This window comes from Marmota flaviventris, chromosome 3 (genome assembly GCF_047511675.1).
Source record: "Marmota flaviventris isolate mMarFla1 chromosome 3, mMarFla1.hap1, whole genome shotgun sequence".
NCBI lineage: Eukaryota > Metazoa > Chordata > Mammalia > Rodentia > Sciuridae > Marmota > Marmota flaviventris.
In genome coordinates, this window is record NC_092500.1 from 170,450,910 (window position 1) to 170,463,665 (window position 12,756).

Sequence of the window (12,756 nt, forward strand, 5' to 3'; positions counted from 1 at the left end):
TCAGACAATGTACCATTTTATTCCTTATAAAATATATTTCATATTGTTGCTGTAAAAACATTACATTTCACATTTTTTTAAAAAAATTTTAACAGTAAAAATAATACTTGGAAGACAGCTGGGCAGGGGGCGGGGGGTGCCAATAAAACAATTCACAAATGGGATTTATCTCCCTTTTTTTTTTTTTTTTTTCTTTTTACCCCTGGTGAAGTCAGAACCTGGAATGACCAGAAAGGAACAGGACAGATTTCTTCCAACAGAGTTCCCACATCCGATATTGTCCTTCAAAAAGTCACTGACTGCTCACAACTCTGTTTGAGGTTACACGATGGCCTTCAGAGAGGGGTTAAAAGTCACCTCGTTAACTCTGAGCTGTGTTACTTGAGAGTCCTTTGACTCTCCACCTGAGTCGTGCCCTGACCACAGACATGGTCTGGACTCTGCACTGAACACACATGGCGGAGACCCAGCCTCACGGAGGCTGCTCCAAACACAGCCCCGGCTCTGAAGGCACCTCAAAGAGAACCCGAATACGGGGAACGTCACTGGACACCTTTCCTTAGGTAACTGCTTTGCAGATGAGTCCTGTTACTTTCAAACGCACACCTGCGGCATCTTCCTCCAGCCAGATTCTGCGGCCCCCAGGGGTCTGGGAAGCAGGGAGAGATCGCCGGGTCGACTCACCAGCCACCCCCACCCTCCCAGGAGGAACAAGCGGAGCAACCCCAAGGACAAGCCGCCCGGCAGGAACCAACATAAGAGCAACGAGACGGAGAAGCGGGTGGACGGAGGGCGAGGAGGCCCGCGCCACCACCAAGGGGGAAGGAGCCGATGCAACAGGGAAGGCCGCATGGAAAGGAGATAAAGGACAAGAACAAGAAAGCCACCTCAGCTTTTAAAGTGTCCCATCAATTCCTTCTCTCTCTCCTCCTTTTCTGTCTTGGGTACCCACAGCATGAGAAGCCGGCCACACATGGAGAACATCTTTGTATCCAGTTTTTATCTCCAAGGTCCAAATGGAGGCAGGGATTAAAACAGCTCTGCTGACGGTGAGACTCAGCGCAAGCCGGGGTTTAAGAGGGGGGACCTCTTGCACAGTCCCCACGTGTCCACATGCCCCCGTGCTCCCTTCCCCAGTAAGATCTGAAGACGGACAACGTGGGAAATGAGGCAAGAAGGCCATCAGCTTTTAACTCTCCTTGCAGTCGAAGAGACACAAGAGCCTGGACCACCTCTGGCTGACCTGGTTTCAAGCTTCACCAAGAAACAGAATCCCATATACATCTTTCTCCTAAAATATAAAAATATATCCCCACCCCCACCAAAGACACTCTTGCATAAGAGGGGCTGTCCCTTCTGTCATCAGCCCAGGCCACTACACCCTTCACCACATCACACCCCTATTCTTAGGTTTGCAGGTTTGGTAATGCTCCATGTGTCTCGGATTGAAAAACAGACATTTATTTCCCACGTGAAGCCACCAACAGAGCGTCAGCAGCCAGGTGTTTTCACCTGGGACGAAGAGGACAGTCTCAATGATAATCAAAGGTGGACACTGCTGCTCAGGCTCAGGAGAGGTGGATTGGTGGGACTCCCTAAGCCTGTGACACCTGGGACATCGGTCCAGGACTCATGTCTGAGACAGCCGGGCCCCGGGTGGTCATGTTCAGCAGGCCACAAGCGTTGCAGCCAAGTCGGCTGGGAGGAAGGAGAGCCTCAGACAACGTCAGGGCTTGGCCCACTCCGTCTCCATTCATCCTTAGTTGGCACTCAACTGCCTCAATCTCTGCCCTCGACAAGAACAGCCTGGCAGACTGACCTCAGCGCAACCCTCTCCCCCAAAGCCCTGCGGCCTCTAGAGACACCAAGGGCCAAAACGGCAGGAATGGCTAGCCCACCCTGCCTTCCTCTTGGACTTCCCGAATCTCACTCCCACAAGGACTCGCCTTGACCTTCTTCACCCTGCCTTCCGCACAAAGCAAAAACGAGGAAACCCCTGGTGAAGCCCAGAGACGAGAGCGCCTCCAGAGTTTCTCAGGGCCACCCACAGAAAGGGCTTCTGAATGAACCAGATGAGATTCAACGGTTCTGGCCTGTCCTTCCACACGGGAGGGAAGGACCTCGGGGGGCTTTGTTCAGGTAAGGACAGTTCCCCAGACACTGAGACCTCTAGCACTTCCTCCAGGACACAGAAGGATGGTCAAGGTAGTGTTGAACCGCCCCGTCTCAGAAACCATCAGCCTGGGCTCAGCGATTTGAGGACAGTCTTTAAAAGCAGACTCGTCTGGGCTTTGAAAAGAAGTCATGTAGCACTTGTTGGGAGGCAGCCCAACCTCTGAGGAAACCCAGATTGAAATGCTGTCACCTTTGAAGGATTTTCCTCTTCCTTCCAAAAGCTGTTCAGACAGGGAAGAGGAGCCACCCCCCAGGAGGCACACGTCTGCTGCCCACCCCACCTGTGGTCCTGCCTCATGTCACCCCCAGCCAGAAACTTCCTCATTTTTTAAGAAAAAGAAATTCATCTTGCTCACAGTCCTTTCTGGAAAAGTTGAGAAAACAAAGGATCCACCAACTCGGCAGGAAACAGGACACACAGTCCAGTACAAACCAGTGCCCCCGGGGCAGGGCAGGTGGGAGGGACTAGTAATTCTTTGGTCTCTGGTTCGCTGCAGAATACCCTTCGTCAGTCTTGGCTCTCTCCTATTTTAGGGGAAAAAATATTTTTGCTTCTTTTTTAAAAAATAAAACGTTCCCACAAGGGGGAGAAAGTGTTTTAAGTGTTACACTTGAGCCAACAGAGTGGGAACCACCCGCTCGGGCTCTGCACCTCTCTGCTTCCCCCAAGGCCGACTGCCATCAGGCTGCCGGGCAGGGCTGGAGCAGAGTGGCTGGCGGCTCAGTCCAGGAAGCGCTGGCAGGCCTTCTTCCACCGGCAGGCCGTGCACCACTGGTCCCGGTGCTCGATGCCGTACACCTTGCGGCACTTCTTGGCCTCCCCACGGGCTTTCCTGTCAAAAGAAAAAACAAATGCAGAGTCACGACCTGGACGGCACCAGGCAGGAAGCTAGGCAAACAGGCCCCCCAAAGGCCCAACGGGTCAGAGGCTCAGGGGACAGAAGCCAGCCCTTCCAGTGTGTCCTCCACCCGGGATCCCCTCTGGGGACCGATCCTACTAACTACCGTTGGTTGAACTCAGGCTCCACACTATCAGGAGACGGGGAACAAAAAACAAAACACCAGCCAGGTGTGGGGGCACACGCCTATTATCCCAGTGGCTCAGGCTGAGGCAGGAGGACTGCGAGTGCAAAGCCAGCCTCAGCAACTCACTGAGGCCCTAAGCAACTCAGCAAGGCCCTAACTCTAGATAAAATGAAACAAAGGACATAGATGTAGCTCAGTGGTTAAGGGCCCCTGGGTTCAATCCGTATTACCAAAAAACAAAAAAAAAGGCAGAGTACAGCAGCAGACATCTCACCTGGCACTGCCCTGGGCCCGGGGTGGAGAGGTGACGATCAGGTGAGACTTTGCTGCAGGTGGAGGCTGCGGCTCGCTGAAGCTGAGTGACCGGCTCCGAACCTGGGCATGAGGAATGGGGCCGTAAGGACAGGCTGTGAGCACAAGGGCATCCTCCAGGACAGGAGGCCACACTTCCCGAGCTCCTGGGTGCACTGCTGGACCCCACAGCCAGTGCCAACACAGGAGGCACAAGGCCCCCCTCTGGAAGGGCGCTGTGGGTAGAGAGGCTCACAGCAGCCAAAGGTAGGTTGGGGGAGGCTGCAGCGGAGAGGATTTAGACAGAGTTCCCACATGTGGAACAAGTGAGGGCATCCTGCTGCCTCAATGGCACCTTCTAGCAACTGGATTTTGCAAAGTGTGACACCTCCCTGCGGCGCATACTTGAGATCAGAGCCGAGCACATGTGGTGTCAACGACTTATGATTCATTTTACTTCAGACGTAGCGACCGAAGGTGCTGGTCCACACAGGCCTGGAGATTTCTGATCAGCCACACAGAGCTTACAGAGCCATCTTCTGACTGTCCCACATTCTCCCGCTTCCTCTCCTCTTGGCATTAAAACCCTAACAAGCACCAACACTCAGAGGCAGGGAACTGACCCCAGCCCCCCCCCAGTGATTTTCTGGGCAGGTACCTTGCCTCAGCTTCTGAGATGGACTATGACCAGCTGAGGAGTACTGGGCGGGGGAGGGACGACACGTGGAGAGCTTCACAAAGTTTGGGGTCCAGAGGCCCAGTGACAACCCCCACCATGGTCTGTGTACTGAAGAGATGGCCAGCAGCCCTGCAGGTGTGTGCAAGAGCCCTGGCCTTGTACCAGTGCCCCAGAGTGCTGAAGGTCACTCACCGGAGAGAGCGGGGAGGCGGCGGCAGGAGCAGCAGCCCAGCTGATGCTGGTGTAGATGTGGGGAGATACGGGGATCTGGAAGGATGGCAGAGCCTGTGAGGACAAGGACTCGTCAACTGGGGTTCCAGCTCAGAAAGTCCCCAGTCTGCCCAGCGTGCCTGTAATGTCACGTTCCACAGCAGGAAGTGCACCTCTGTCTACGTGAGATGACTGGGAAGATGTCCTGGGGCACACCAGAGGGGTCCTCCCCGGAGCAAGCTCAGAGCACCCAGCTCTTCAAAGTAGTATCCTTGGTACCAGGCTCCAACCTTGCTTTGGAGCCCTCGTCTCAGAGCTGGTTACATGCCAGGTAGGTGACTCAATCCCGCAGGGCACTAACTTCTCGGTTAGATCACCTACCAAGAATATGCCACAGGCAGTTGCCAAGAAAAGTCTAAAACATCTGAGTGGGGGAGGAACTGGTAGAATACAACACTGAGTCACCAGGTAACTATGTGGTCAGGGATGTCCTATGTGGTCAGGAGACCCTTGCAAAAATACCAGACACATTGTCCAGGCACCACAGGGTCAGCTAGAGCTGGACACTGGCCAAAGGTGAAATAGCAAAGTGGCTACTCGCTCAATGAGAAGAAGAACCAGCGCATTTTTTTTTTAAGTTTTCTGATAGGAAGAACTACTTTTTAATTACTAACTTGCAAACTGGTCCAGAGTCTAAAAAGACCAAGCTGTGGGCACAGAAAGATTTTAAAACCAGTGCACAGGAACCTGCACACATACCTACTGTGTGCAGGAAGATCATCCTAAAGTCTCCTCCCTGTGACAACTTTCCTACCTGCTTCAGCATAACAGTGTGATCCCTCCTCTATACACAATGACTTCTTTTGCCTCCAGTAAACAGTACTGGCCTCCTTATTATAATTAGCCAGGCTCCACACATTTCCTCACCAGCTATAGCACACTCTCCACAGGGTGGGGACTGCGTCTGATTCTTTCTAAAGGCTGACTCAGCCCAATGTCTGACACACAGCAGGTATTCAAAAGAGGGTTGTTTGATTAACATAACTGTAGAAATCAAAGATTTACCCCCCAAGAAGTCCAAAGACACTACTGCATCACCTTTTAAACCAGAGATGTGGGACTGCGGATGTGGCTCAGTGGTAGAGCACTTACCCAGCATGTGCAAGGCCCTGGGTTCAATCCCCAATACCGCGATAAATAAATAAATAAACCAGCAATGGGAGGACACCCCAGCCCAAATCCATCAGCCTGGTCACGCAGAGATTCAGCTGGGTTCCTCAGGACCACTCCTGACAATGACTGATGGGAGGGGTCTAGGAATCCCCACTTTTACTGACAGTGATGTCAGATTCGTTTCCTTTTTTGGAGAAGATTAGCAATGTGGTCCAAGTGCTCAGCCTTCAATCAGGGGGGTCAGGGGCCTGTGATTCGGCTGACCAGTGACTGGCTGGGACCCAAGGCTGAACCCCTGAGAGCCGCCGTCCATACCTGGTATGCATGGTCAGCCTGAATGTGCCAGAAGGAGCCAGGAGCTGACTTGCTGAGAGCACCCGAGGGCAGGGGAGACTCCAGACCAGAGTGTTCCGGGCCAGAGGTCTGGGCTTTGGACAGAGGCAGTGGAAGAGTGGCAAGGGATGGGCTGGTCACTCGGGGGGTGGGAGCTGGCTCAACGGTGGGAGTCCCAGGGGCAGAGGGGACTGCCGCAGCCACAGCAGACTCCTCCTTCATCTGCACCTCTGTGTAGTAGAAATCCTCCTCCCGCTTGAACTGGTCAGAGTCCACGGTGTCCCTGTGCAGAAGGAGATGAGGTTATCATCAGGGACATGCAGCCCTCCTCCGCAGCCAGCGGAAACCAAGGTATAAGAGGGAAGCCACTGCCTGGGGCTACCCAGCAAGTCAGAGAAGGAGCCCAAGAGAGTGCCCAGACACCCTGTTCCCAACAAGTGTCACCAGGGACTACGTGTTCACACATCAGCAGAAACTGTTTTTCTGGGCACAAAGGCTCACCCTCACAGAGCACGTACGCACACCCACTCCCTTACACTGAGTCAGTTCCTGCCAGGGCAGTCACTAGGCTGGCTCTGCACAGAGTCAACGTCCTGGTGCCACCTCAGTGCTGATGGATACTCAACTCCCAGGGGGAAGCAGGTACAGCATTGACCACTCCATGTCTTGGCTACAGGGTCCATCAGTGAATGGACCAAATTACCCTGTTTCTACCCAGAACTAAAACATCTTGCTTCCTACATGGGGCATGAGACAGATCCATAAGGCAGGCAGGGCTAGGTTCCACAAATAGCATGGACATTCACCAGGAAGTGAGGGACTGTCCTCCCCAACAAGGACATCATCCTGACAGCAGCCAGGGGTCAGTACAGGGGTTTCCCAGCAAGTCATTTCCTTGAAAGCACCTGGGCTCTGGGTCTTGGGGAAGTATCCAGGTGAAGGGACACCTAAATGGCACCATAGGCAAGAGGCCCTGAGTTCCGTACCTACCCCAGGTGGAGGGCTTTGACGTGTCGCTTGATGCCCACGATCGAGCGCAGGACTTTGCCACAGTTGGGCCACAGGCACTTGTACATCACCTTCACAGAGTTCTAGGGGAAAAAGGAAGTCTGGGTACCTGGCACACTTCCCCACCACCCCCTCGTTCATCCTCACCCGGTGGGGCCCTCTGCCGGCTGCAATCCTCTGCAGACCCAGCAAAAGGCTCTAGGGAAGGGGCTTCTCTGGGAGCAGAGAAATGGCCACCAGGGGGCCCTGCAAGTGGTCCTGGGGACACAGCAGTGCCCGGTGCTGCAGCTATGAGTCCACCTGCAGCCCCTCATGCGTGGCCCTCTGTAGGAGGACAGGGAAGGAGGCAGGGACTGGGGTAGAGGCTAAAAAGAAAAAGTGGTATCCAAGAGAAGGAGCCGGTCCCAGGAACACCACAAAGTAGCAGACGTAGCAAAGGAGAACTGTAGAGGGGGGAGTGGTGACCATCTGGGGCCTGTGGGGTCCCTGCTGCTCCAGAGCTGGCCCTTCCTGCTCACCAGACACCTACCTTCCTTTTGCGTGGAGCTGGTTCATCCAACAGGAAAGGGTCAGGATCGGTCTCAAAGCCATGATCAGTTTGGGGAGAACCAAAGGCATCCCCCAAATACTTGGGGCTGGCCTGGGGGTGTGGCGGCGAAGGGGTGGAGATGCCGCTGCTCCCGCTCCAGTGCCCGCTGGTGGTGCTGCTGCCACTGTCTGACACATCGCCGCTCTCCTTCCACGGGTCACCCGAGACCACACGGGAGGCTGGCCAGATGAAAGAAGATGAGAGAGGACGCTCAGGGCTTGTTCCCAGGCACAAAGAAAAAACAAATCAAAACAGAAAGTCCTTTTCAGGCCTGCAGCAAAAGTTAGGGAGCCGGTCCATTCACTGCAGCAATATCTACTGGTAGAACTGGTCTACCCTGTTGGACACTTTCTGCCACAGCCACATCGGTCATCCCTGACCAGCAGATGCACACTGTAACTTCCTTTTGTGCAGGATTAATAGAAAAAGACTGAGTTGAAATTCTTTTCTCACTGTTTATGCTAAAAAGCAGGGGGAGCCTCTCCTGCCTCCAGCCTGGCTGAGGAACACGAGTCCAGGAAGATCATCCTAAATGTCACCTCCCCGAGACAACAGGGGAGACGATGCATAGCTGAGGAGCACGGTGTGTGGGGGGGGGGGGGCGCACGAGGGGCGTCTGTCTTGCTCAAGTCCTGAAAAATGCATTCCAATCAGGTAATCTATCAGGGAGAGGAGGGCAGGGAGCAGAACACTACATCTAGGATGACCAGCACTAGGGACAAAGGGGTCAGCCAGCAACAAGCTCTTTCTCAGAAGTTTTTCTAGGGAAGCAATACCAGATAAATATTGTATTATCATGAGAACAAAGTACTCCTTTGCAAATGCATTGCAGTGACAGTTTACAAGTGAACTTTTAAGAAATACTTATGGGCTGGAGATGTAGCTTAGTGGCAGAGCACATGTCTAGCATCCACAAGACCCTGGGTCAATCCCTGGTACCGTAGGGAAAAAAAAGAAAAATATTCACAATCCCCTGTGTATACACACTCAGAGCACCATCCTAACAATACATAGACCAAAGGATGCAGGTGGTTTTTGTGCAAACAGTACTCATGATTAATGCAGTTTTGGGGGGGGGGGGGGTTGGGGCTGTTGTGTGTACCTCACTTTACAAACTTCAAATAATTAATTGCCAAGGAAGACTTACGTTTCCACTAATTTCAATTATAAGATCAGAAGTATGTTTGACAGGGTTGGGGTTGTGGCTCAGTGGTACAGCGCTCACCTAGCACGTGCGAGGCCCTGGGTTCGATCCTCAGTACCACATAAAAATAAATAAATAAAGATATTGTGACCAACTAAAAAATAAACATTTAAAAAAAAAGAAATATGTTTGAATGGAAATCTTTAAAAGACATTGAAAAGTTTTGTCAAAAAGGGACTGAAGCTAACAGGATTCAGGCAGGTGATTGGTGATATGCACGTGGGAGGATGAGCGTGTGTGAGTGCACACACACACTTCTGATGGGAGTTGGAGTCGGTAGTTTTCTTTTCCTTCAGGGCATTTTCCTGGATCTGTTGATCCAACCTCCCAGATCTCCCAGTGTTATGCTTTAAATGTAAGGTGTCTGAAGCTCACATGTGAGACAATGCAAGAAAGTTTGGAGGAGAAATGATTGGGTGACAGCTTTAGCCTAATCAGTGTGAATTGGCAGGGTGTGGCCGGAGGAGGTGGGCATTGGGGCGTGGCTTTGGTATATATATTTGTATCTGGCAAGTGGAGTCGCTTTCTCTCTGCTTCTTGATCACCACGACGTGAGCTGCTCCCTCTGCCACACACTCCACCATGATGTTCAGCCTCACCTTGAGCCCCATAGAAATTGAGCCAGCCTTCTGTGGGCTAAGACCTCTGAATTCGTGAGCCCTCACATAAACTTTTCCTCAGTTATACTTGTTCTAGTCAGAACCTTTAGTCACAGGAGTGAAAAAGCTGACTAAAACACCCAGATTTGCAGGACTTCCTAAAAACTAATTGACTTCCCTCCTCTGGGTTTTGCTCATCAAGCAGACATGCACTACTGAGCTTCACCTCTAGGTGTCCTCAGAGTGCAGAGACACCTTCCAACAGGCTTTGGGTGAAAAAAAAAACAATTTGTCCTTCATATTCACTTCCTATCTAGGGAGACTAAATACGAGGAACACATGTAATGGGCACTTTCCTACTGGCACATGCTTAGAGCTAACTCTACATTCCCCTAAGTTTTAAGTAGCTTGTTATTCAGTTAGGTCACATAGATGAAAAAGTTCTTCCCTGGGTGTAAGGTAGGCCAGCTCTATAACAAATTTCCAAGAAAACTTCAGATTCCCTATTGGTCTTGTCAAAAAAACTGATGCAATCTGTCTTCCCCTCGTATCACTGAGAAAGTATTCTGAGGTTGCAGCCAGAATTTTGTTTTAATTTGTAAGTCTGAAGTCATACCATTGGTTTTTATGAAGCAATGAGATTTAGCTGAGACTTCAGCTCATTGATTCCTGTCCTTGACCTATAGGCCCACACTAATTTGCAAGGCTGAATTAGGCACTTGGAAAAGCAGCATGAATTTTCTTGAGGCCATGAGGGGACTGTTTAGCATATTTCTACCTCTGTGAACGAAATATTCCTCTACTGGCCTTGTTCAGGCCCCCATCAAAGTGCCACACTCACTTAATGCCACAGCAGAACTTACTCCAGTGGCCAGTTGGCTCAGTGCTGAGCTCAATCACCTCCACAGTGCACCAGGAAGCTTCTCCCAGATGAGGAAACTGAGGGAAAAGGACAAAGCTTCTGACTCAATGTCACTCAGGCAGTCTGAAGGGCCTCGGGAAATCCTACTGCCAAGCCGGCTGTGACCAGCTACTCAGAGCACAGGTGTCAGTCACCAGCCTCTGCATGCCCAGACCCTCCTGCCTCTGTTTGCTCACCAGAGAAGTTGGCCTCGGCCCCAGGAGGACTCTGCACAACCGGGCTGCAGGACAGCGATGTCAACACCATGGCCGCCATCATCTCGTCCATTTCCACCGCATCTGACTTCCTAGATTCAAATGGGTAGGTGGGAAAGTTTACTTCCTGGGCCAGCGGGTCTGCAGTGCCCGGGGAAAGAGACGCCACTTCCGGTTATCTTCATGGGATCGTCTTACACTTCTGCACTGTCCCCACAGAGCCCCTCTCCAATCAGCCAGTGTGTGCTCCAGAAACAGCAAGGTCTTTCCCCCCTCTTCATGAAAAATGCTCCTTCTGAAAGATGTTTACAATATCAGCCCCAGTATGACAGGGTCCTCTGTTTCAACCGGGCTGACGCCCTGGGGCAGCCCCATGCTCCCCTGACTTGGCTTTTAACTCCACAGCCTCACATGCAGCATTTTATTTGGGAAAAGAGAGAAGACACCAAAAAAAAAAAGATACAGCAAAGTTGGAAATTCAAGATGCCCACTGGAATCCAAAAAGCATGAAAACTACCTCTTTTCCTATTCTCATACTTAAATTTAGAGGGGAATATTACACAAATCAATATCTTCCTCCTCTTCTCCAAAACAAACAAGGCATTCTGTTAGTTTCTGAAGGTCAATGAAACCTCCTACATTAGCCAATGAGTAAACAGACCAGAAACACAAGAAAAATCTGGTGCAAATCTCCATGCTTTATACAGCAAAGTTCCACAAAGTTTTACATGTGATTTTAACAATTCATATTCAGTTATATTGTTCAAAAGAAAAATTAGGACTATCTGTAAGTTCATGCTAAATATTAGGAAAAGTTAGTCAGAAATCAACATGTAGGAGGTCTATTTCAAAGGACTGTATTAATTCATTCTTCACAATTCAGGTCTATTAAACTATGCAACTGGGTTTGAAGCAGCTAAACCAAGACCCACAATGTGTTAAACGTGTTTATTAATATGTTCTTTGAATTTTCAAATTTCCACAGAATAAAAAAATAATTTATTTGCTGGTTTTCCACTGAAATACTGTGGCTCTGGTCTCAAAACACCGCATCTCCCACCAATGGCACTAGCACCCACAGACAGAGAAGGAGAGGTGGCTCAGGGCTTAAGTGCTTGCACATCTTGTATATAAAATAGATTTTCCTTTTAAAATTTTTAGGGGGGCTATGGTTGGTTTGACATTTTAAATAGTTTTCAGAATCAAAAGAAGAATATTATTTCTTGACCTGTGACACATAAGAATTGTATTAAGTCTGAGCATCCATAAATGAAGTTTCACGGGAGCAGAGCTGAGCCTGCTGACTTCACTGATCATCTGTGGCTGCTGGGACGCAACCACAGTGGGGCTGAGCTGCAGTGACTGGCCCACGAAGCCCCGATTATTTACTGTTTGCCCTTTTAAACCTGTCTGCTGCCTCCTGATCCGAGCCATTTCTTCCTGTCTCTGCTCATGAAAAACTATGAACTGAGTTTGCCTTAAGTGCGCAGGGGATGAGAAGCCCTTTGCTAAAGTAAAGATGTGTCACCCCGAATAATGTTATGGGCAGGAAAAGACGCCCGGCTGGCTTCCTCCAAAGGATGCCTGCTCTCTGTATTCCGTTTGTCACCACCATCCCCCCACCTCCAGGCAGCCCCGCTCACACCCCTCACTGCCCACACGAACCTCTTTGGGACATCAATGTTCCTGGAGACAGGTCTGTAAGCCATTGCCTGGGCCCCGTGCTCTGGAGGTGGCACCTGGGGCATCATGCCGTGCAGCTCTGCCAGCCATATTTCCTCCGCCCTGCAGCAGATCTGTAACTTCTGGTCCAACAGCCAGACCGTCACCTTGTCCTCTGCCCAGCTGTGCTGCTCCACCAGGCCTGTACACTCCTGACCGCCGTACCACACATAGACCTGCAGGGAACAACAGCCGGAAGTCAGCACACAACAGTTCTCACCCCAAAGCTCTCGGGTGCCCGGGTCCCGGGAGTCGGGGTCTGCTCGCCACAGGCTGCGCTCTCTGACTCACTTATCCTTAATTCATGGGTGTTTTGGTCTGAATGTGATGGAAACTTAATCTCCAGTGCAACAGTGTTAGGGGAGGGACCTATCAGGAGATGATTGGGCCATGAGGACTCTGCCCTCCTGGATGGATTAATGCCACCACCATGGGGGTGGGTTAGATATGTCACCAGTGGGCCAGGTTGTTATAAAAGCAACTTCAGCCCCCTGTTACTATCTCTCTCTTGTTGCCCTCTCCTGCCCCTCCACCTTCCACCATGGGATGATGCAGCACGAAGGCCCTCTCCAGATGCAGCACCAAGGACTTCCAAGCCTCTAGAACCACAAACCAAATAACTATTGTACAT

At 51.1% G+C, this 12,756-nt stretch overlaps 1 protein-coding gene across 4 annotated transcripts in view; it reads right to left on the reverse strand.

Annotated features, from left to right (window-relative positions):
• The window catches only part of Znf395 (zinc finger protein 395), a 49,372-nt gene continuing 36,616 nt past the window's right edge, over positions 1 to 12,756 (reverse strand). For all 4 annotated transcript variants that reach the window (XM_027926849.3, XM_027926851.2, XM_027926850.2 and 1 more), the window contains 8 exons: positions 12,069 to 12,301; positions 10,386 to 10,495; positions 7,425 to 7,663; positions 6,878 to 6,978; positions 5,870 to 6,170; positions 4,364 to 4,456; positions 3,476 to 3,576; positions 1 to 3,008 (listed from right to left, as the gene is read on the reverse strand). In XM_027926849.3, coding sequence (XP_027782650.1) covers positions 2,897 to 3,008; positions 3,476 to 3,576; positions 4,364 to 4,456; positions 5,870 to 6,170; positions 6,878 to 6,978; positions 7,425 to 7,663; positions 10,386 to 10,495; positions 12,069 to 12,301 — 1,290 coding nt within the window. In that variant the 3' untranslated portion in view covers positions 1 to 2,896. The remainder of the gene's footprint in view (positions 3,009 to 3,475; positions 3,577 to 4,363; positions 4,457 to 5,869; positions 6,171 to 6,877; positions 6,979 to 7,424; positions 7,664 to 10,385; positions 10,496 to 12,068; positions 12,302 to 12,756) is intronic.